This window comes from Oratosquilla oratoria, chromosome 36 (assembly GCF_046742065.1).
Source record: "Oratosquilla oratoria isolate Oo_2021 chromosome 36, ASM4674206v1, whole genome shotgun sequence".
Taxonomy (NCBI): domain Eukaryota; kingdom Metazoa; phylum Arthropoda; class Malacostraca; order Stomatopoda; family Squillidae; genus Oratosquilla; species Oratosquilla oratoria.
The window spans coordinates 34206780-34232671 of record NC_134812.1 but is presented as its reverse complement, the minus strand read 5'-3'; the positions used below and the strand labels follow the sequence as shown (position 1 = coordinate 34232671).

General features: G+C 39.7%; 2 protein-coding genes across 3 annotated transcripts; both read right to left on the bottom strand.

Annotated features, from left to right (window-relative positions):
• Nucleotides 1-631: 631 nt before the first annotated feature.
• nero (deoxyhypusine hydroxylase nero) lies at nt 632-13894 on the bottom strand. The gene is made up of 2 exons (XM_076174586.1): nt 13728-13894; nt 632-1674 (listed from the first exon to the last, which is right to left on the bottom strand). Exon 2 carries the CDS (start codon nt 1672-1674, stop codon nt 745-747), a length of 930 nt encoding a protein of 309 aa, XP_076030701.1. The 5' UTR covers nt 13728-13894; the 3' UTR covers nt 632-744.
• A 3753-nt stretch (nt 13895-17647) lies between these two features.
• LOC143018955 (WD repeat-containing protein 70-like) lies at nt 17648-24142 on the bottom strand. Of its 2 annotated transcripts, none has more exons than XM_076174585.1 (4): nt 23862-24142; nt 21552-21730; nt 20755-20874; nt 17648-19654 (listed from the first exon to the last, which is right to left on the bottom strand). In XM_076174585.1, exons 2-4 carry the CDS (start codon nt 21727-21729, stop codon nt 17937-17939), a joined length of 2016 nt encoding a protein of 671 aa, XP_076030700.1. In that variant the 5' UTR covers nt 21730; nt 23862-24142; the 3' UTR covers nt 17648-17936. The 2 variants fall into 2 exon arrangements, with proteins under 2 accessions (XP_076030700.1, XP_076030699.1); XM_076174584.1 differs by having other exon boundaries at nt 17648-19657; nt 23862-24139.
• Between the last annotated feature and the right edge of the window lie 1750 nt (nt 24143-25892).

The following is a 25892-nucleotide window of genomic DNA, read 5'->3' as shown; positions in this document are numbered from 1 at the left end:
ATCACAACATCATCCATATACAACCATTCTCCATTCACCCCTGTCTTCTGTCCTCTCCCGTCCTTCCTCAACAGACATTCCCCTCTTCCCCAAAGCCCCCTTCACCCCATCCATCCATCTCATCCTAGGATGCCCCCTCATATTCACTCCATACCTCTGTCTTCCATACCTCTTTTACTAGTCTTTCTTTGCTCATTCTTTCCAAGTGTCCAAACCATCATAATCCCCTTTCATCAACCCTATCTCTTAACTCCCTTACCACCCCTGTTCTCCTCACCTCCTCATTTCTCACTCTATCCAGCCTGGTACCCCCCATGATACTTTTCAGACACCTCATCTCAAACACATGTATTTGTTCTTGGACTAAGTACAGATTTTCATGTACTTGTACACTTGGAGTTTAAAAATTCAATGTTACTTGTATTTATACTCAGACCCAAAGTCCTTGAGAAATAAAAACTATATTCAAGTACAAACAAGCACGTTGTATTTAATCAAGTTATATACTGTATAGATTCTAGCATACATAGAGCATTATAAAGTTATGATGTTTTACGATTCTGTGACTTTTTTTTTATCACATCAGAAATCTGCAATAAAGTTTTCATAGTTTTGATAGTGAAAGAACATGGTTTCTTTGATACTTTATTAAATTTCCAATTAATGAGGTTCTTTCTCCAGATGTAGCCTTTCTACTGCCATGATACTTTTTTTTAGGATGAAATAAGCCAATATAATTTCTCTTTACCCTGTAACTTCATCAACTCGCACTAGCCCATCAGCATATTGAAATTCCTTACTATTTTCATAATCACACATATCAAGTGCTACAATACAACTTTCTCTCACAACTACAGCTTCATCTTTAAGGTGTTCCTCTAAAACTTTCATTGCTCCTTCAGTAGCAATGGCCCCTAGTGCTTCTGCTGCTTCATGGCGTACCATCTCATTTTCAGATTTATCAGCTACAACTTTTGCCAAATCTTCTACCACTGATTCACATGACATTTGACCAAGAACAAATCCAATTTCATGACGAAACAGAGTACTGGCACCCTTGAACCCAGCAGCCAGAGCTTTAGCACTCTCTGGAGAATTTATGTTACGTAGTGAAAACATTGCACGGTATCTGTCAAATAAAGGAAGAGATTCATTAGTTAAAATTCCTTTTAATTTCTCAACATCATTTTCTGCTGCTGCTGGTGCTGGATCCACTGAGAGGAATGTTTCATTTTTTTCTAACTTTTCTTCTGATTTGCCTTTCAACTGCAACCATCTAAGTCTTTCCACTGCAAGTTGACAAGTTTCAGCAACTTCTATAACTGGATCATTTGAATACTCCTGTAAAAGTTCCAGAATACTAGTATCTCCAATTGCACCCAAAGCTTCCCCAGCTTCATGTCGCACCATAGGTTCCTGGGATGTATCTTTCAATACCTCCACAAGTTTAGGGATGGCATGCTTATCTTGCATCTGCCCTAAACAATATGCAAGCTCATGTTTAAGAAGTGCAGAGGGGTCACTGAAGCACTCAGAAATTGCAGAAATGGCCACATCACCTCCAAGGTTACGAAGAGTAAACAGTGCACGAAATCGTTCCTTCAGGGGCTTATTAGGGTTACAGAGAAGTTTGCCAATTGCTATGATCTTTTCATCTGGAACTTTTATCGGCATCTGTGTGAAAGAAATATAATTTTAGCAAAAATTCATCTACCCAGTCCTGCTTAAATCATTAACAATAATTCCACAGTAATACTTATGAAGTTTGAATAACTTTACATATCAAACATTAACATTCCAAAAAAAAATACTTAAGAAGTTTGAATAATTCACATATCAAAAATTCTTTTAGCAAAGAAAGAATATTGGGATGGTTTCGATACATGGAAGGAATGAGTGAAGAAAGATTAGTAAAGGAGGTGTGGAAGGTAGAGGTGGATGGAGTGAACAAGAAGGGGCAAATGAAGATGGGATGGATGGATGGGGTAAAGGGGGCATTGAGAAAGGGTGATGTTTGTTGAGGAGGGAAGGAAGGAAGAAAACAGGAGATATGGGTGAGTGGAGAATGGGTGTGTATGGATGATGCTGTGATACATGGAAGGGAGTGTGTGGGGGTTAGGGAGTGGTTATGTGAGAATGATATTCTGACACAGCCTGAAGGGATTTTCCCCCTTCAATTTTTCTGTATGAGGGGCCAGAGAGCGGGGTCTTGCTGTGGATGTGCTGTGTCTTGCTGCATTGCTACCCCGGGCAATGAGTAAGATGCAGGGATGACCCATCATCCAGGAGGACCCAAGAAAATAGGGAGGGAAGGAGGAATGATGAATGGGAGTGGAGTGAGAGGGATGAAATGGGTGAGAGTGGAATTATGCCTTTTGACTTTGGCTAACTTCCTTGTAAGGGGAAAAAGCCCTTGGTATGTACATATCAAAATGCAACATGAAATCAATACAATAAATTACACAACTGCTGGATTATTTCAAGCAATGGAAAGCACAGTACAGTACAATAATACAATGACAAAATTATTGATGATTTAATCTTAAATCATATGGCATCTGTAGGTATATACCACACATCTGTAAATATATACCTTACCCACACAACAACACAATATTGCTTCCTTAATTGACTTGTATGTCAATCTAGTAGCCACTGCCAGTTACCTATGAGCCATGGTTCTTCTTCAAGAATGAAACAGGGTAAACAGGTAAACTGAATGGTAGTTTTTTTTTCTGCCTCTCACAAATTTCATAATTACCAAAACAATTTCTTTTCCACAATAATCACAAATTAAAAACTAGAGATTAAATATTCTGATATACTTAACCCAACTCGTTAATATGACTAATGATAGGTGACTATACATGAAGGTTAACTGGGTGAAGATCTGATCACCCAATACAAATGCACAAGATAAGAAATGGGGAATGTACATACATTTACAGGTAAACGTCGACTTACGATGGCATTAGGTTTCGATAGAGCCATCGTAAGACGATTCCATCGTAAGTCGATCCCCAATTTGTGTATCACTCTGTTCCGTGGTCACTGTACCTAGCCTACCTGTATATTAACCACCAGAGATACTGAATATAGCCTATTAAACATGTACAGTAGTTTATTTAATTATTTTTATCCTTTTTACCATATTCAAACACCATAATATGTATTTTCAGTACGGCACTTAAATCTCGCGGGCAGCAGCCAATGCCAGCCGTACGTGTCGTAATAATACTCGCATCATAAAATATAGTCACCGCTTATATCGATCGTTCTCTCTTTCACCCGCGAATTTTGAAAACCACAGAGAATGGGATTCAGGGCACATTTGAGAGAATGTAAAAACACAGGGGCGACTACAATAAATATAATCAAGACGCCGATATGGCAGCGTCGCGAATCCACTTGCTCCTCATGACGCCTACGTGTGCGGCACCGTATGGAAGGGGTTAAATATATCATATCGTCGTCGTCGTCATCGTAAAGTCGAACAATCGTAAGTCGCGGCCATCGTGAGTCGACGTTTACCTGTATATACCAAGGCTTTTTCCCCCTTACAAGGGAGGTAGCCACAAAGGAAAAGGCATAAAATCATTTCCACCCATTCCATCCCTGAATACACTCCACACCCCTACACCCTCCCTCTTATCTCAGCACCTCCTGGATGACAGGTCATCCCTGCACCTTGTCCACTGCCCTGGGTCAGAAGCAGTGTCGCAAGACACAGCACATCCACAGCAAGGCCGTTTCATTAAATCAGCGACCCCCCCTCTTCATCCCCCCATGCATAAAAGGTGAAGACAAGGAGAAAACCCTTCGGGCTGTGTCAAATTTTGCTCACACATACTACCTCACCCCCCATCCCCCTGCCCATTCCACCTCATGCATCACATCATCATCCATATACAACCATTCTCCATTCACCTCTGTCTTCTGTCCTCTCCTGTCCTTCCTCAACAGACATTCCCCTCTTCCCCAAAGCCCCCTTCACCCCATCCATCCACCTCATCCTAGGACGTCCCCTCATGTTCACTCCCTCCACATCTGCCTTCCATACCTCTTTTACTAGTCTTTCTTCACTCATTCTTTCCATGTGTCCAAACCATCCTAATACTCTTTCATCAACCCTATCTCCCAACTCCCTTTCCACCCCCCCCTTTTTCTTCTCCTCACCTCCTCATTTCTCACTCTATCTAGAAATGGGGAATGTACTCCCAAAAAAAGTGATATATAATCATAGTGGAAGTAAATTTATATAAAATGATGATAACATTTACCCAAGATGTCAACACAGACTGCAAAACAGATTTTTACTCTTAGATAACTCAGTGAAAAGATATTTGACAAAGGGATGCAACTGCACCTGTATTTTATTAATCTAGAGAAGGAATATAATAAGGGAATCTGGAAGATTGTAGGGAATGGAGGGAAAGAATTTAGAGACCATGAAGACCTTTTTTTATAATTATCATGAAACTTATGTGCACGTGGTAAATTTTGAGAGCGAGATGTTTGAGACATTAGTTAATAGCAGAGGTAACGTATCCTTGGGGTGTTAATGATGATAATGACGACATTCCCTAGGCTGTCTGGCCGAGGAACACCATAGCTGGAACAGGGTTTTACCATAAATCCCTTATAGAGTATATGTTGTGTTGTTGGCATATGTAATTGTGTACAATGCCATCTTCCATAATGTGTTGAATAATACCTTATGGGGTCAAGTGTTACATCCTAGACAGATATCCACAATGCATTCATCCATCTGCCTCTGGTAATTTATAAAGGCTGGATGGTGACTGCACTGCCTGGCCAGGTGGACTCTTGAGGGAGAGAAGATTCAGAGGGATGGATGTTCGGGGTCTGGCAAGCAGTAATGTGTTGTTTTTCAGTTTGTTGTTGGAGCAGTGAGTGATGTGATTATGGGTATATTTCTGAAGGCTGGTGTCTAGTGGCTTTAGAGGAAGAGTATTTATGTGATACATATATGATATATATATATATATACATACATACATATATATATATATATCTTTTTTTTATGTGTGAGTGTTCTGCTTTATGGTGTGGTGGATGGACTGTGTGGAAGCTGTGACAAGTATTTGTGTGCCTTTTGTATCAAGGTGATCTTTGACTTTGAGGACTTGTTTCATGGTGTAGATGGTCTATAGGTGTTGTATTTGTGCAGCCTGAATTTATCTTTAGGGCTTTGTTCTGTATAGTCTGCAGGGGGTTGTGGTGTGTCTCAATGAGGTTAGAGGCCCATGTGGGGGTCACATAATTTATCACTGAGCATATATATTGTTTTTATACTGTAATGGCAGTTTCTCTGTTGTGTCCCAATATTGTACCTGCAAGTAATTTAAGCATGTTGAGTCTAAATATGCATTTTGTTTTTGTGTTTGTGATGTGTTGTTTGAATGACATGGATGTATCATATGTTGTGCCAAGAATACTGGGTGAGTGTGTGTGTGGTATGAGGGTGTTGTTGATAAAGAGGCATTGTATGTAATTGTGTTCTGCTGTCCAGTTGGTGAAAAGTGTGGCTGTGGATTTGGTTGGAAATATCTTGAATCTACCTGTAGTGAACCAGGTGTTGAGCATGTCGAAGTATGGCTGTAGTATTTATGTGGCTCTGCATTATAACATGTACATGTAATTGTTATGATGTCTGCATAAGAAGGGATTTGTTTTCTAGGGTGAGGGGTGTTGGTATATCATAGATTAAAGTGTAGGGATAGGGAGGCCTGAGGTATTCCATTCCTAAAGTTTCTGGTGTATGATGATTGGCCATTATGTGACACATAGGCATTTCTTCCAGCCAAATAATTAGCAAGTAATTTTCTATTTTTATTGTGCTTGCTGTGTCTCGTTTAGTTTGAGATTGTGTCAGGGGATGGCATCAAAAGCTTAACTAATGTCTAACATTATAATTACTAGGGTGACAATTCTTGATGTGGGGCATCCTGGGTTTATGATTCTTCAGTTGTATAAGTTGATGACAATAAGCATAACCCTAATGAAAGAAATTAAATTAAGGAAAGTTATATGCCGGAAGTAGAAAATGGAAATAAGGGAATAAAATATTTATACTAAATTCTCTTCAGTGCCACTGTTCAAAGCAAGTTACCATCATAAAATAATGGTTGCCTTGAGTTTCAATAACTCAAATCTCACAACCCCACAGTGGCTGGCAATGGTCCTCAGGTCCTTCCATAGAACTCTCTGACAAGAAATGTTGGATTAATGTGTGTTGTATTCATGTGGAACCATTGCTGTCACCAGTGGTGGGAGTTGAGTAGTTATTAGTTGACAGCTCTGCTTATGTAAAATCTGGAGGGAATACATACATACATATACATATTCCAAAGGCTTTTTCCCCTTTACAAGGGAGGTAAAGTAGGCAAAGAGGAGAGCAGATGTGAAATGGGGTAAGAGTATGACAGAAAATTTTGAAAGTAATAAAAAGATGTTTTGGAAAGAAATTAAGAGAGGAAGAGGAGGCGAATCAAGTAGGGAAGAAAAGGTAAAAGGTGCAGATGGAGAGATGATAATGGAAGAGAAGGCAGTAAGGGGAAGATGGGCAGAATATTTTAGGGAGTTGCTAAATGTGAAGGAGGATAGGGAAGGAAAGATAGCTGCAGTGGGAAATGCGAAGAAAATGAGTGATGAGTGAGGAGAATGGAGGAGAAATAAGGAAGGATGAGGTGAAGGCAGTTGTTAAGATAATGAAAGCAGGTAAGGCACCTGGTCTGGATGGATGCCATGCAGAATGTCTGAAAAAGGGAGGTTCAGTGATGGTGGACTGGTTGGTGAGGTTATTTAATGTTTGCTGGAGAGAGGGTAGAGTACTGGAGGACTGGAGAAGTGCCTGTATAGTTCCTCTTTACAAGGGAAAAGGGGACAAGTGTGAATGTAGTAGTTTCAGAGGGATTAGCCTGTTGAGTGTAGTAGGGAAGGCTTATGGGAGGATCTTGATTGAGAGGATTAGGAGAGGAACAGAAGGAGTAATTGGTGAGGAACAGTGTGGATTTAGGACAGGTAGAGGTTGTGTAGATCAGATCTTTGTGGTAAGACAGATATGTGAGAAAGCTATAGGAAAGGGGAAGGATGTTTTTTGGGCTTTTATGGATCTGGAAAAGGCTTATGATAGGGTAGACAGAAAGGCACTGTGGGAGGTTATGCAGATTTATGGGATAGGAGGAAAGCTTTTGGGAGCTGTCAAGAGTTTTTATGAGAGTAGTAGAGCTTGTGTCAGGATTAGAAATGGAGAGAGTGAGTGGTTTGAAGTAAAGGTGGGACTTCATCAAGGATGCGTTATGTCGCCCTGGCTGTTCAACTTATACATGGATGGGGTGGTGCGAGAGGTGAATGCTAGGGTAGTGGGTCAGGGATTGGAGATGGTTAAAGAAAATGGAGAAAAGTGGGAGGTGAGCCAGCTGTTGTTTGCGGACGACACTGCGCTTGTGGCAGGGTCGGAGGAGGGATTGAGGAAGCTGGTGGCAGAGTTTGGGAGAGTATGTGATAGAAGAAAGCTAAAGATAAATGTGGGTAAAAGTAAGGTGATGAGATGTACAAGGGGTGAAAGTGGCAGTAGACTGGAAGTGAACATTAAGGGAGAGCGACTGGAGGAAAAGGATAGTTTTAGATACTTGGGTGCAAGTGTAGCAGGAAAAGGTGGAGTGAAGGTGGAGGTAGAATGTAGATTGAGAGAAGCGAGTAAATGCCTTGGTGGATTAAAGAGTGTAATGAGGAATAGACATTTAGGAATGGATGCGAAGAGGAGACTGTATGAAGGAGTGATTGTGCCAACAGCACTGTATGGGGCAGAAACGTGGAACATAAGAGAAGAAGAGAGAAGGAGTTTGAATGTGTTTGAGATGAGGTGTCTGAGAAGTATGATGGGGATTACTAGGCTAGATAGAGTGAGAAATAAGGAGGTGAGGAGGAGAACAGGGGTGAAAAAGGAGCTGGGAGATAGGGTTGATGAAAGAATATTAGGATGGTTTGGACACATGGAAAGAATGAGTGAAGAAAGACTATTAAAAGAGGTATGGAAGGCAGATGTGGAGGGAGTGAACATGAGGGGACGTCCTAGGATGAGGTGGATGGATGGGGTGAAGGGGGCTTTGGGGAAGAGGGGAATGTCTGTTGAGGAAGGAAGGGAGAGGACGGAAGACAGAGGTGAGTGGAGAATGGTTGTATATGGATGATGTGTGATTGCATGAGGAGGAATGGGCAGGGGGGTGGGGGGGTTGGTAGTATGTGTGAGTAAATTTTGACGCAGCCCGAAGGGATTTCTCCCCGTCCTCTCCTTATATGCAAGGGGGGACGGAGAGGGGGGGTCGCTGATTAAATGAAGCGGCCTTGCTGTGGATGTGCTGTGTCTTGCGACACTGCTTCTGACCCAGGGCGGTGGGCAAGGTGCAGGGATGACCCGTCATCCAGGAGGTGCTCAGATGAGAGGGAGGGTGGGAGGGGTGTGGAGTGTATTTAGGGATGAAATGGGTGGGAGTGTTTTTATGCCTTTCCCTTTTTGGCTACCTTCCTTGAAAGGGGGAAAAAGCCTTGGTATATATATGTACAAGGGAGGTAGCCAAAAAACAAAGGCATAAAAACCACTCCCACCCATTCCATCCCCAATATACTCCACTCCCCTCCACCCTCTTCCCTCCCTCCTATCTTGGCACCTCCTGGATGACAGGTCATCTCTACATCTTGTCCACTGCCCTGGGTCAGAGGCAGTGTCGCAAGACACAGCACATACACAGCACGGGTGCTTTATTAAATCGGCGACCCCCATCTCCATCCCCTCATGCAGAATAGGAGAATACAAGGAGAAATCCCTTCAGGCTACATCAATTTATTTCTCATACATACTCCCTCACCCTCCATCTCCCACACACTCCCCCTCATCCATCACAACATCATCCATACACAACCATTCTCCATTCACCCCTATCTTCTGTTCTCTCCTATCCTTCTTCAACAGACAAATCATAATACATCAACATATGTTTTTATTGGTAGAGATCAACAACAACAAAAATTGTAAATTTTTAGAAGTGCACACCTATGCGATATAGCAATAGAAAATTAAATATAAATTTTGTTAATTACAATACATCAATGTAATATATGTTTTTCTTAGCAGAAATCAATAACAGAAAAAGTTACTAAAAGCGATACACTATAAAGAACAGAGCCACAGCACCTGCTTGAGATGCCATCTCTATTTTGATAGATGCAGAGGTCAAAGAAAATAAAGTATGATAAATTTGTCTATTCTAACCTATCTAACGTAACCTGCATTTAGTAATGTGGTAACTGTAATTCTACAGGTAATCAGGGTCATCTTCATCATCTTCCACCTCCAAATCTATCAATACAAATATCCATTACTTTGTGCATCGCTCTTAGCAACTTCTTCTGTTATTGATTTCCACCAAGAAAAATGTATATTACGTTGATATATTATAATTTATAATATCATTATTTATTTATTAATGCTATATTGCATAGGTGTGCACTTCTAAAAAACATATTCAAATTTTTATTAAAGTGATACACTAACAACAACTCGGACAGGAAATGCCAAAGTTAAACTTGAATCTAAAATAATAAAAATATATGAAGATGTCATCAAATCTCACAGAAATGAGGCTAAGAACAATGAGGATGTCGCTATTGGAAAAATGAAAAGTAATCCAACCTATTTCTTCAGATATGCCAAAAAGTTCTCAACAAGGCCTAGTAATATTGAGCATGTTAAGTAAGATGTGTCTGAATATAGTGATCCACAAGTGATTAGTAATATATTGGGTAAACAGTATTGTTTTTTCAACACCTATGCAAAGTAAAATCATGGAGGATCATCTAGAGTTTTTCAAGGACTATGCCAGTGATAAACATGTATTAAAATCCATTAATATATCTGAAAGTTAGATAGTGAAAGCTATATCTACTATATATTCCTCTTCTGCAACAGGACCTGACAGGTTGCCAGCTATATTTTTGAGAACCTGTGCTCCCTTGTTAAACCATTGAAAATTTTGTTTGAAGAATCATCAAATAAGAGTTATATTCATGAATCTTTAAAACTAGCTGCTATTGTACCTATCCATAAAGGAGGTGACAAAAAACTACCTTCTAATTTCCGCCCAATGTCACTGACTGCTCATATGGGAAAGTTATTTGAAAGAATTCTAAAATCTCATATTGTGAAGTTTCTTAAAAATAACAATTTGATGTATGATAACCAACATGAATTCCGTGAAGGAAAGTCTTGCTTATCTGCATTAATATATAGTTATGATATAATTTTGGAAAACAATATTACTGGTCCAGATGGTGGAATGGATGCTATTTATCTTGGTTTCATCCATGCATTCGACAAGGTTGACGAAGGCGTGTTGTTACACAAATTAAAAATCTTAAATATTACAAGAAAAATAGGTTAGTTGGGTTGCTGAATTTTTAAGACACCAAAAACAATTTGTGAGGTTAAAAAGTCATGAAAGTAATGTTTGTGAGGTAATCAGTTCAGTCCCATAGGGAATGGTGGCTGGTCCTCTTCTTTTCCTAATACAGACGCTCTTCAACTTACGTTTTAGTTAGGTTCCGAATGGCCGAACGTAACGTGAAAATAAACGTAAGTTGTTACTGTACTATACATCCATAAATTCTATTACCGTATCTTATAAAACACCCCTAAATAATTAATTATAAACATAACATTGTAAAATAATAACATTAATTTCAAATCAATTAAATTCAAGCAACATAAATTGAGATGGTGGAGGACAAGGAGGAGGGGGAGGAGGAGGAGGAGCAAGGCACGTTCAGTCTGTCGTTTGTGCCATGTATGCAATGGACGCAGTGTCATGCGTAAGTATCGCTTGAACTACGGAGAGCGCGTTAAACTCAAAAATTCACTCAAAATTTTTTTTTTTTTACAGTCGGTTCAAATGTAAAATCGAAAAAACGTAAAACGAATGAATGTAAGTAGAGGAGTGTCTGTACTGTACTAATGCTGAATACTAATTGTAATCTACATAGCAATGTTACCAGTTTTGCTGATGATACCAGTCTTCAGAAGATGATAAAGTCATACTACAAAACGACTTGAACCAAATCTACAAATGGGCTGAGACAAATAATGTGAAGTTTAATGGCAAGAAATTCCAGTACATAAACTTTAATTTTAATACCAAGCAAGATAAAAAGTATATTTGGATCCTGAACACAACAAAATAAGTATATCAAATAATGTGGTTGATTTGGGAATTACACAGCAATTTGTGAATTTAAAGACCATATCATAAAGGTTACTAATAAATGCTTCCAAATGTTGGGATGGATCTTGAGGACTTTCAACTCAGAGGATGAACTCACAATGTTAACTCTTTTTAAATTGCTAGTTCTTCCAAGACTCAACTATTACTCCCCAATTGTGGTGTCCAACTAAAGCGTGTGAAATTGATCTTATAGAAAAAATCCAAGGGCAGTTCACTAAATACATTGTGAACTTAAAAGAATTGAACTATAGAGAAAGACTTAAAAGCCTATTGCTATATTCACTTGAATGTAGAAGAGAAAGATATAATTCATCTAGAAAATTTTTGAACACTTGGTGCCAAATCTAACAAACAAAATAGAAGTAAGCATTTCCAACTGTAGAGAGGGCACTACTGCTATGTTAAAGCAGTACCAAATGGAAAAGATGGAGCTTTCCTATAAAATAGTTTTCATTTCAAAACACATATATTTAATACACTGCCAAAGGATATCAGATCCATTATAAATTGCTCTGTGGCCAGCTTTAAATCATCATTGGACACTTTCCTGTCAAAAACAGAAGATAATCCAGAGATGCCTAACCAAGAGAATTCACTATATAAGGCAGTGGAGCGATGGAGGCAGACACAACATGCTGGCCAAGCAGAATGAAGCTTCCTGTTGAACATCACCAAATGAACCAAGAACATTGTCATTGGCGAGCTTTGAAATGACATATTTGTTTTTGTTTGTTATTGAAGACGAACTAACAGAAGTCTAATAAATTGGTCTAGTCTAAATTAACCACTTCTGGGGTATGCATTTAGCATCCCAAAAGATCATTAGACTAGATTACACTAATTTATTTTTTGTAATTTTGTCTTCCACAATAAATAAAAACAAACATGGCATCTCAAAGCTCACTGACATCTGAGTTGTCACTATTATATTGCTTCTAGCAAAGTTGTTATCGATCTCCACCAAGAAAAACTGATGTATTCTAATTCACAAAATTAATATCTTATCTATCATTGATATATTGCTTAGGGACATAGAGTAATACCTTCTTTTTGTAAGTGAAAATTAAAAAGATTGAAAAAAAAAAAAAAATACTTTTAACTTCTATTATCACTTTGTTCTGCCACCAGTCTTAAATCCCTCCTGTGCAGTAGCACTCTATAACATGACCTCTTCAATGCAAAAGTTCAAGATTATGGAAGCCCTGGTTATGGTAAAATTCCAGACTCAGATATTAAATATGATATATATGTTCATACCAGTATTCTTATGATATTCAAATGGCTAAATTTTTAGAAGTACCTATGTTATATAGCCATAGAAAATTAATTACTAATTTTGTAAATTATAATACATCAATGTTATATGCAATTTTCTTGGTGGAAATCAATAACAAAAAAGTTGTTAAAACTGAAGTTACAGCGGTTGAATGATACGCTATATTTGTTTTGATAAGTGCCGAGGTCAAAGAAATGAAAAGATGATAAATTTGTCTAACCTAATCTGACCTACATAACCTAAACTATATTAGTAATTCGGTACCTCAAATTCTAAAGATCATCCAGGTCATTGTCAAAGATCCTGATTATCATTGTACCTCGGGCAATAAACAGACAACAGCAGAACTCCATGTTCTCTCATAAAGTCCAAGGAAGCCCTATTGTCTTATTAACAGTGCTGCTTATTAATGTCACCTGGATTTGAAGAAAATCTGGTCCACAGTGTGAAAGCCATCATCTAACTGACAGTGACTGGTCTAGACAAACAACAATATGGCATCTGGACAGACGACAATATGGCATCTGAACCATATCCTAGCAGCTTCGTTCATTAGTAGATTTGCTTGTGGCAAGGTTTTTATGTTATTTATTTTGGCAAAGGAAATCTCATATTACATTCATGTATTATAATTTACAAAATTAATATTTATTTTTCTAATGCTACAGTATATCGCATAGGAAATTAGGTGTACACAACTAAAACAATACCCTCAAATGACAAATGGAACTGTCAGGGTTATTGCTGACTAAAATATATACATTATTAAAAAAAAGATCACAGGAGGTTATTATATTCTGCACATTACCCTTCCTGCATAGTTATGTATTGTAGATTTGTACAGTTACAGATAACAGTAGGTATGCTGTCTCCCACTTCGAACATATCCTCGGTTTTGTTAATACAATTAACTCTATTCATTATAATATTTTTCTATCATAATAATTATAATGGTAAATATCAGTGTAAGCAATATCATTGCAATAAATACGACTGTGGCTTGGGCAACGCATTGCATCATGTACTCAACCAGTCCAGTCCAAGTTGGGGTTTACGTAAATTAAATCCCCATACCCGATACTGTCAAATCACACCACCTGGTCAAAACATTAGAAAAGTCATATTTTCTGGAAGTTTTTGGAAGTACTTACATTGAATATATAGACCAAATAACCAGTTCAAGGTACCAATTTTTTGTAATTTATCAAGGATTCCTTGATTACGTGCCTTCCCACGAGCTTGCCAATGTAAAGGGTTGATAGGAAAGAATTTGTTTAGAAACACATTGTAAACAAAAACATGTACGCCATCTATTGACCGCCCTACAAACTAGAGAGTTAGTTTGTAGGTTTATTCAACAAAATAAAATACAATTCATATATACATATATACCAATTTTTTACAAAATTGTTTGTTGAAAAGGGAGAGCGTGAAGCAAAGCTTATGGGGAATTGATAACCATTACTAACTCCATTATTCTCATTCTTTTAATAAGTATAGTTAGTACCTCATTGTTTTACTTTGAAATTAATGTTCAAGATGAATACGACAAAGCCCTTCGCAAATGAACCAGACATACGCCAATTTGGTACTTCCACCAAACATTGCCCAGCATATGCACCAACAGGTGTTGCCATTATACAAGAAACAAAAACAAAACATCACACAAACTCACACAAAACATCATTTCACAACTTTACCACAATTAGACAAGACCGGACCGACCTTACACGCACACACTCCTAACTCCCTGCTCACAAGAGTTGGAGTAACAACCCGCAGCGCAGCGATACAGAAATGATTTCACCCCTGGGCGGGATTCAAACCCGAACCGCCGTAGTGACAAGCGAGAACTCTTACCATTGCGCCACGAGATTGTGTCATATAATGGCCAATCATCACACACCAGAAACATTAAGAATGGAGTACCACAGGGCTCTGTTCTATCCCCCACATTCTTTAATCTATACATACATGATATAGCCACACCAGACACCTCAGAAATACAAATCTCTTCCTATGCAAACGACATAACAATCACATGTACACATCGTAACACAGACAAAACTGCAGAAATAATATAGCCATACCTTGATACACTCAACACATGGTTCATTACAAACTCAAAATAGCTCCAGCCAAATCTACAACAACACTTCTCACCGACTGGACAAAAGAACACTCTAATACCACACACACACATAAGATATATCCATGTCATTCAAAAAACACATCACAAATACATACCTCATCTCTATATCAGCAACACTCTAATACCACACACACACATAAGATACATCCATGTCATTCAAAAAACACATCACATAAAAAATAAATGTACACCTAGATTTAGCACGCATAAATCAATCATTGGAACAACATTTGGACAAAACAAAGAAACTAATACAAACAATGCATACGCTCAGTGATGAATTATGTGAGTCCTGCATGGACACCTAATCTCGGTGAGACACACCACAACACCCTTCAGACCATACAAAACAAAGCCCTAAAAACAATTATAGACTGCACAAATACAACACCTACAGACTATCTACACGGTGAAACAAGTCCTCAAAGCTAAGGATCACCTTGACATGAGAGGCACACAAACACTTGCAGCCTCCACAAACACAGCACACCCGCTACACTACATAGCAGAACACCCACACCCACACACCAAGAAACATAAAAAACAACCCCATACCTATATCACACACACATACTCTCTTCCTCCAAAACCACCAAATACCAGCCTCCAGAAACATATTCATCATCAAATCACTCACTGTTCCATTAGCACACTAAAAGACAACATATTGCTGCATGACAGACCCCTGACATCCATCTCTCTGAATCCTCTCTCCCACCAAAGGACAAAGTCCACCTGGCCGGACTGCGGTGAGGCCGCAACCAGCCCTTCTAAGCTACCAGAAGAGACTGGATGACCGCACTGTGGACAACTGCCAAGGATGTAACATTTCACCCTATACTATTCAACACACAATGGAAGACTGCATTATACACAACCACGCATGCAAACAACACAATATACACTCTAAAAGGATTTGTGGGAAAACCCTGTTCCAGCCGTGGCATTCCTTGGGGAGACGGGACTGCTTGGACAGACAGTCTAGGGAACAACAACAACAAAAACAGGCAGCCCAGAGACTGTGAGTGAGCGATTTGTCGGTGCTAGAACTTGGCTTACTAGTAGAGCAAACATGAACAATGGCATAAAGTGACCCTTCTACCCTATCTATTTGCCTTATAAAGAACTATAAGATCGCTACAGTGACATAGTGAAGGAGGTGGACATGTAATGGTATGTTACCATCACATTAATGAAGGAGCTCATCCGTGAGAGAAGGATTAAAGAAACTCCAATTCTCTCAGGACTTTTTTATTGCAAATACAATGCGACTGTAGCCGAATCAGGCTACTCTCTTGGCAGTGAAACTCAAGAAGGGCATATTTCACATTTAGGAGCCCCTTGCACAAATTAGTTCATAAATAACAATTCCTACTATACAGAATATCACTACAATTATTTATATATATTTACACATTGATATGAGACATAAAACTGTTAATCAAGATACAGTATGTTTACATAATTACTAGTTCCAACGGGTGACAATGATTAATACAGGAAATAATGGTGTGCGTATATTATAGAAAACTAATTCTTTAAGGCGTGACCTTGCTACAGACAGCCCCGGACAGCTTATCAGGCCCATTTACTAGGGGGTGGACAGCCCCAGGCAGCTTATTAGGCCCCTTTACTAGGAGGTGGACAGCCCCCAGACAGCTTATCTGGCCGCTTTATCAGGGGGTGGACAGCCCTGGGCAGCTTATCTAGCCCTCTATTAGGGTGTGGACAGTCTCGGGCAGCTTATCTGGCCCCTTTACTTGAGGATGGACAAGACCAGGCCGCTTATCTAGCCCCTTTACAACGGGGTGGCAAATCAAGATTGTTGCTATAGTGGCCCTGTTTAAGGCAGGGCATTCTGTAATGGAAATCTGAAATACAGGAGGTACAGTGCATTCAGTGCAACGCTGGTTGTTATGTTTCAAGGATGGTGGGTGGTGTCACTACCTGCCTCACGTCAGTGCTGTGGCAGACCCAGGAAACTCACACCACACACTTTAAATCTGATTAAGCATGAGATAGATAAGTCTCCTCATAAATTTGCTAAACAAATTCAGCAGGAAAACCCTAGGTTATTAGGTGGTGTATCTCTCCGCATGCAACGCTGCTTCCACCACCATCCTTGAAACGTAACAACCAGCGTTGCACTGAACGCACTGTAAGTCCTGTATTTTCAGAGATCTCCTTCACAGAGTGTCCTGCCTTAAACAGGGCCACTATAGGGACAATCTTGTCACGTTCGATTTCACGTCCACTACCCATAGCCGGCAATACAGACATCAAACCACTGAGAATTTATGTAAAATCGAAGGCAAAGTGTGGAGCTCAAGAAACGTAATCCTCCCTCTGTCGAATCTCAAACAGCATGGAGCCTGGTAAACAATTCATGCCCCGGTGGTAGTCAACCTTGGTCTCGCTGCCAGGCATGCGAAAAATATCTGGCTCACTCGGGATATTGAGGGTGAGAGACTTCCAATTTGTGGCATAAGTATTGACGTCAGCATTATCGCGTGTTTGTGTGTATATACATATATCAAGTAATTCCAACTGTCGTCCCCACATTCAAACCCCTGGGTTCATGAATTCTCACTGTCGTCGCCTTACCGACTGAGCTACTGACCCTATAAAACTCACCAAACTGGAAGTTAATCTATTTATCTACTTCCCAAGGAACAAGTCGACTGTTAACTGCCGTTCAGGGACGACAGTCAGAATTATTTGATCGACATCACAGTCACTGGTGATTCTATTCAGATATACAGTATATATATATATAAATTCTATTAAATATCACAGCATACTCATCATTTGTGATCTTTCTTAACACTTTCGATTCCTCTAATTATTCTCTTCTTAGAACTAGGTAAATGATAAATAATATTTCCGATTGAATCCATTATGGATATGAAAACTAGAACATTACGACGTTTCACCTATACCCTAGGCATCTTCTGGTAATTTTATTTTTAAAGCTACATACATGCTTATAAATACAAAAATACAAAAGATGGAATACTAGGAGAGATGGTGGTTCAAGAGTGTTAACGGGCTTGTCATCTTCATGGCACGAGACGGGGTGCCCCAAACAGTTCCAAATGTCCACCAATGTTTTGCTGGACGTTAATATTTGGCATATGGTTTCTTATAAAAACTGCCTCCAGACATTTCAGTAAGATGAACCAAGAGGAGACTATGTATGTGTGTCTTTTCACTCAGTTTTTTGCTTCTTTACAACATGCTCTTCCTCTTCTTCCTGTTCTTCTTCTTCACTGTTAGCTTTTCCTTGATCCTGGAAGATGACACTAGGCTGTGTTTTCGAATAAGCTGGGGTAACCCAGTAAGGATTTTCAGCAGCATCTTTAGCAAACTTTAGTAGAGCCTCTCTTGGATCTTCTTCATCATTGAGTTTGTTACGAATACCCATGTTACGAATTATGTACGAGGACAGTGTTGAACCTCCTGCTGCTACTCTCCCACCAGAACCTGCTCCAGTGATAGGGAGATCTGGTCGCTGTGATCTAACTGGATCTTTGCGATCTCTTTCCTCCAGTTTGCGTGTTGACTTGTGTCTATCTTCCCTAAACATTGGCAGTGCATGTGGTGTGATAATTTGTTGAGATACTACTACCTCTGTCTGCTTTGCTCTCTTCCTCCTTTTAGCTGCAACAAGTACAGCACCATTGTGCGACAGTTGTGGGTCATACAGAAGTCGAACATTTCCATCTCCACATCCAACCATAAGCTGATTAAGTCGTGGGTGCCACACAACACGTACTACATGACTAGGACCCACTTCCATCTCATGTACAATTTCCCAAGTATTACGGTCATACATATAAAGCTTACCAGTCGTCTCTCCCCGATTAAGAGAAGTTCCTGTGATTACAAGTTGATCATTTGGGCTAAATAAACAATCTGTCATGGAGAAGCGATTAAAGAGTTCATTAGCAACATGCACTGCACTTTTCGAGTTCCGCACATCCCACAACTTTAAAGTGTCATCCCCTCCCCTGGTGGCAAACAATTTATTATCATATGAAAAAGTAATGCTTGATGTCTCAGAACCACGATCATGAGCTCTGAAACTGAGAGCAACATTGACATAATTTTTACGATGATCCCACATCTGGACTGATCCATCATCACATGCACAAGCTATAAGTAAACCATCACGATTATAAGTACATGCCGTAGGGATTGTTTTAAGTCCATTTTTAGCTCTTGGCTTGATCACATGTCTCTGCTGGTGAGGACTTTCAATGTGCCACAGTCTACAAGTGCCATCTCGTCCAGTTGTCATGAACTCCTCTTTGTCCTTTGTGTGCCAAGAACCATTTGTCAGTCCAGCAATGTGCCCTTTAGTCTTTGCCATATCATGTAAATACATGTCACCCTTTACACATTCAAAAAGTTCAATGCCATCACGGTCATATACTTTAGCTTGCTGTGACCCAGCAATGACAAGAACTTTATCTCCTGTTATGCTGTATTCAATATTATTGATTGGATAACCATCAGCAGGCTTGAAAGACCTGAAAGCCTGTTTAGAAGCATCCATGCCCTGAAAATCCCAATACTTTACTTCATAATCAACACCCCCGGTAACTAAACGAGCCCCAGCTGGATCTACAGATAGAGCAGAGACTGTTCTGTTCCCATGGTCTAATTCTAGCTCATGTGTGATTGGTAACTTGTATGTTTCTTCCTCATCATCTTCCTCATCTTCCTCCTCTTTTTCATCTTCCTTACTTCTCACCATCCCAGGGGGTAGAGGTGGGCCAACAAATTCATCCTCATCTTCATCTGCAGAAGCATGCTCATTATCTAAGCTTTGCGGAAGAGGTGGACCAATGAATTCTTCTGAACTGTCTTCGCCCTCATCATCCTCATTAACTTGTTCCTTATCCTCAACTTTTGTCATTATCTCTTCTGAAAAAAGAAGAATTAGTAAGCCCATAATTATATACAAAGTTAATACCCATACAACAGTACACATCCAAGAAGGTCCTCTTCCCTTAATAAAAGGGGTGGCTGAATCAAAGCATACACCCCTCCTTCACCCAACTCAACATCCATCCAAGATCAATTTCTCGTCCCTTCTATCTCAGCTCCTTGTGGATGATGGGTCATCCTGACCCTGACCCACTGTTTGTGTCAGAGGCAATGCAGCATGACATAGCACATTCTCAACAGGGCCTCCAGTTTCACTGACTGGAAATCCAGTCCTACAGAAGCTGATAACAGTCAATGGACCCATACTCTAATCTCCCTGGAAAGATATATTACTACTTTCTCTACTATATTATTGTGGGAATGTTTCTATGTTACCACCTTATAGTAGTAGGAGAGGATCAGTCGCTGGCTATTAGCTCTCGTTACGTGAAAAGGTGAAGGAGATACATTCTTAGTTGATGGAGAGATGTCTAGAGTCCAGTCTGCAGATCAATATAACCCTATTTTTCCTATATATTCATCTTCATACAATTGATCACTTTACAGCTAGTTTTCAAAACACAGTCTTATAATGATGTATATCTATATCTTTTATTATCCATTCACAAGTACCAATGATGGGTACCTTTATGTGGTAGCCATAAGAAATGGAAAAATGAGAATCACTTTACTGCTGCCCATCTTCAAAATCTATTAACATCCTCATCTCCATCTGGAAGTACAGCCCCAAGGAGTTGATACTCAGTCTCTGGACCAGGTCCAAGATTTCTATAAACTCTGTGTCTCCTCCACCATTTCACACAAGCAGATCTGGCAACTGGCAACTGATCCCCTCCTACTATTACAAGCTAGGGAAGTACAAACAGTCCCACACTAATACAACACAGGTAGTCCAAAATTTCTTCCTACAGAGATCTATGGAAGGATCCAAAGACTGATGGCAGCCACAGTAGGAGTGCAGGTTTCCAATCAATGAAACTTGTAGAAACAATTATTATCCTCTTCTTACATATCACAAGGGTAATTCATATATGAACAAAATTAAAAGTAAGACATTTCCTCGAGATGTTTACCTTGTTTGGCTTTCTTCTTTTCAGCTGCATACCTGCGACTATCTGCAACCATCTTTTCAAGATCAAACTCTTTGGCTTTTTTTCCAAATCCTTCAAAACCCATGATGCTGGACACATTTTCTGAAACACAATTTTACAATTAATATCATAATGACTCAATTTTTAGGGTTCTGGTTGGAATTCTCCTCCCAGACCCTCTTATGCTTTGACTTTACATAGGATAAACATAGAGATAGCAGGATCCCTAGTCCCATTTTGTTGCCTGTTATGATTTACATGGGAATCACGGTGACAAAATTCTCCCCACCCCACAACCACAGGATATGATGTGGAGTCACATAAGTGGTAAAGGACAGTGCTGGATACAAAGGCAATGTTGAAATAGAAACCAGCAGGATTGGATGTCATCTCCATTCCAGTGGAGAAAAGGTGAGTCCATTAATGTCCTGTTCAAATTCTTCTTATTTAAACATACATGCCTGGGCTGAAGGCTTAAATGTTACCTTATTTGACACCTTTGATGCATCTAGAGATTCTGTTCTTGCTAAAGCCACATTAATTCAGCTGTAGGGTGAACCTCTGGTTAAAAGACTTGGACATCTTATAGGGTTAAACAGAGGATAAGGTAAAGTTTTATGTGTATGTGTGTGTGTGTGTATATATCTATGAAGAATAGAGACAAGAAAAAGAAAATGAAGATAGGAAATGAACACTGAAAAAGTAAATTACATAATGAAGTGACAAAAGTCTATACTTATGGTTGAAAATATCCACATATGCAGCACATCTTAACCTACCTTTGGGTTTGCTCTTTGGGTCAGGACTGATTTCTAATTTACTGAAAGACCCAAATCCACCAACAGTCTGTTCATTTGATGTTTCATTCTTTTCATTTTGAATCTTGTTGCTTTCCTCATCTTTCTTCATTAGTGAAAACCCAATCTTGCCAAATGATATTTTACCCTTGTTCATCATCCTAGAAAAAAAGAGAAGAGCATTCAACCAACAGAAAATATTTTGGTCAATAATGGTAGGTCTAGTGGATACCATCCCCCCCACTCCCCTTGTCTGGTTAACATGCACACAACTGCACCCACCCTCAGCTTGATAATATGCACTTCACTGGGAAGTTGGGAAGTCCATTGAGAGGGGGGGGGGGTAAAGTTCTTCTGATTAAGCAATATATACCTCAATGGGAAGACAATGTTAGATTCTGTAAAATCTAGTTGTAATTTCACTCAGGCCTGGATAGAGTAAATCAGGTCTCATTATTTATCTATTTGATTAACTATACTTATTCTTCCCCATCCAAAACAATACCCCAATAATGTTCCCTAAATTGTGTAGCGTGTTAAACGTAGGGCTACACAATCCCGAAAATAGATACAACTTAGATAACACGTTTTTAGAAAAATCTGAGTGCGAGAGGGACTTGGGAGTTCTGGTGAGTCCGGACCTTAAAACCAGGAAGCAGTGCATTAGCGCCAGAAATAAAGCAAACAGAGCATTAGGCTTCATTGCTAGGACGGTAACGAATAGAAGTGCAGAGGTAATTATTAAACTCTATCTAGCGATAGTTAGACCCATCCTTGACTATGCGGTACAGTTTTGGTCTCCGTCCTACAGAATGGACATAAATTCACTAGAATCAGTACAGAGAAGAATGACCAAAATGATACAAGGACTCGGAAATTTGCCTTACGAAGAGAGGCTTAGGCACCTACACTTACACTCTCTGGAAAGACACAGAGTGCAGGGTGATCTAATAGATGTGTTCAAGTGGATCAAAGGCTATAACAAGGGTGATGCAAACAAGGTCATCATAATAAAACAACAGGGCAGGACTCGCAGTAATGGGTATAAACTGGACAAATTTAGATTTAAGAAGGAAATAGGCAAGAATTGGTTTACAAATAGGGTGGTCGATGAATGGAATAAACTTAGTAACCACGTAGTAAGCGCTGATACTATCAGTTGTTTTAAAAAACGATTAGACAAATTTATGGATGGGGATGACAGGTGGTGATGGATACGGAGCTGCCTAGTGTAGGCCTTATGGTCTTTTGCAGTCTCCTTTATTTCCTATGTTCTTATGTAAATAAAGTGATTTGCAATACAATGGAACATGGTTTGTATGATTCCTTTGAATCAAGAGAACTATTGGAAAAAAAATCAATGGAAAAAAGCCTACAATACAAATACAAACTTATTATCATCTAACCTAATAATGACACAGACATGTTAGTGATACTGATATCTATACGTACTTTCGATATACTTTCGGTAATTTTGTCTGTTAATGACACAGCTGAAGTCAGCTTCCGCACATTCCAAGTTATCTTTTGCCACTGCTAGTGGGATCTAAATTGTAGAATCTCCCACCCCCCCATTGCATATCTGCATATGCTGATCAGTGGGGTTCCAGGGTGCTCTGTGCTGTCACTCAAGTCATGATTTTTTTTTTATCTAACCTGATGGTCTGGGAGCATTAATGGTTGGGTCAGGTCAGGTTATAAGATAAAAAAAAAAGTTGGAACAACTCAAGCATCAGCATGTGCCTGAGTGGCAGTGTAGCACAATGGGGGGAGAGGGAGAGGGATTCTACAGTAACAATCTGAAATAAGTCCCTTCCTGGGCCTTGAATATTATATTACTACCTGTGGCTAAATCAATATATCATTTGTTAATAATTATAGTGTCATTTGTATTGACTGTTGACTTGAAATGTTTGTAAAGTTACTGTATACTGAAAAACAAAATCTAAAATAATCTAAATGGTGCAGGGGGGCTGAGTCTTGACTGTCCCTGGTAAGCTTCGTTTTGGCCTACATTTCAACCAGAGAACTGCATTGAAGAGCCTTCAATAAGTCGGAAGTCCTCATACTGCTGCCAAATTCTAGCAATACAAATATTACCGACCTCCTTCGAAATTTCTTAACATTACCTTTATCCTTTTTCCTGCCGCTAGCAATTACAAGGTCTAGTGTGGAGTCAATTGACATGCCCATACGTCCACTAATATTATTATTTATGCCTCCTTTAAAATACCTGGCACATGTTCCAAATATAAAATGCAGTATCATCGACAGTAATGCATCATCATTTACCTTATAATGTTTTTGTTTTATTGCCACTAACCCAACGGGCACTAAGGCACGGCACTCCAATTGTTTGCAAACATTCACATGTAAACATTGAGACAAAAGCGTTCAGAGGTGTACGCAGATAAGTAATGCACTGCGAAAATATGCGTTAAAGTGAGTAATTATATATCAGAAGGTTTGTAGCTGCAACCTAAGCCGCCACCTTTGTCCTGTACACACGGAATGTTTGGTATGTAACAGGAAACACACTGCTAAGAATAAGAAAGTTATGCGATTCTTAAACCCGCGACTCATGATAAGATATGAGATCTTTCTTTCGATTTCGGCTCCAGTGCAAATTAAAGGATATAAATAAAATTGGAATATAGGGAAGTGAATAAATATATCGTAACAATATCCTTATAAAGAAAATGTAGTTACGTCTTATGGTGAATTAACTCAACTTTTTCATGTATTATATACAAAAAGAGATACATCCGTGGGTCCGTCTATGTAGTTTCTGCTTTCGTAAGACAGCACCAACATATACATTATGATGTCTAAATGGACAATTTTGTCATCCATGCTGTTTCACAATGCAATGCATACAATACGCAGGATGATAACTATTTGTAGAATATTATGCCTTCCGACAAAATTTCCCATCCCTTTTAATACGTAATATTGATGGTGTAAGTTTAATCGGTGCCGCTTCAGTATGTGGCCTACCTTTTTGAAACTGGTTTAGTATGTGGTCTACCCTTTTTGAATGTGTCCTACCTCAGGAAATGTTTAAAACATACAACAATACATACATATACCAAAGGCTTTTTCCCCCTTACACGGGGGGTAGCCAAAAAGAAAAAGGCATAGAAATCACTCCCACCCATTTCATTTCTCATATATTCCACTCCCCTCCACCCTCCTATCTTGGCACCTCCTGGATGACGGGTCATTCCTGCATCCTGTCCACAACCCTGGGTCAGAAGCAGTGTCGCAAGACACAGCACATCCACAGCAAGGCCGCTTCATAAATTCGGCGACCCCCCATCCCCCACCCATTCCCCCTCGTGCATCACAGTCTCATCTATACACAACCCTTCTCCATTCACCCCTATCTTCTGTCCTCTCCCGTCCTTCCTCTACAGACATTCATCTCTATTGTAAAGCTCCTTTCACCCCATCCATCCATCTCATCCTAGGACGCCCCCTCATATTCACTCCTTCCACCTCCGCCTTCCACACTTCTTTTACTAATCTTTCTTCACTCATTCTTTCCATGTGTCCAAACCATCCTACTACTCTTTCATCAACCCTGTCCCCCAGCTCCCTTTCCACCCCTGTTCTTCTTCTCACCTCCTCATTTCTCACTCTATCTTGCCTAGTAATCCCTATCATACTTCTCATACATTTCATCTCAAACACATTCAAACTCCTCTCTTCCTCTCTCATGCTCAATGTTTCTGCCCCGTACATTGCTATTGGCACAATCACTCCTTCATATAACCTCCTCTTAGCATCAATTCCCAGATGTCTATTTCTCATTACACTTTTTAATCCACCAAGGCATTTACTCGCTTCTCTCGATCTACATTCTACCTCCACCCCCACTCCTCCCTTTCCTGTCACATTCGCACCCAAGTATATGAAACTATCCACTTCCTCTAGTTCCTCCCCCTTAATGCTCCCTTCCAGCCTACTGTCACTCTCTCCCCTTGTACATCTCATCACCTTACTTTTACCCACATTTACCTTCAGCTTCCTTCTTTCACACATCTTCTCAAACTCTGTCACTAACTTCCTCAATCACTCCTCCGATCCTGCTTCAAGCGCAGTGACGTCAGCAAACAACAGCTGGCCCACCTCCCACTTTTCTCCATTTTATTTAATCATCTCCAACCCCTGACCCACTACCCTTGCATTCACCTCTCGCACCACCCCATCCATGTAAAGATTGAACAGCCAGGGCGACATAACACACCCCTGACGAAGTCCCACCTTTACCTGAAACCATTCACTCTCTCCATTTCTAATCCTAACGCAAGCTCTACTACT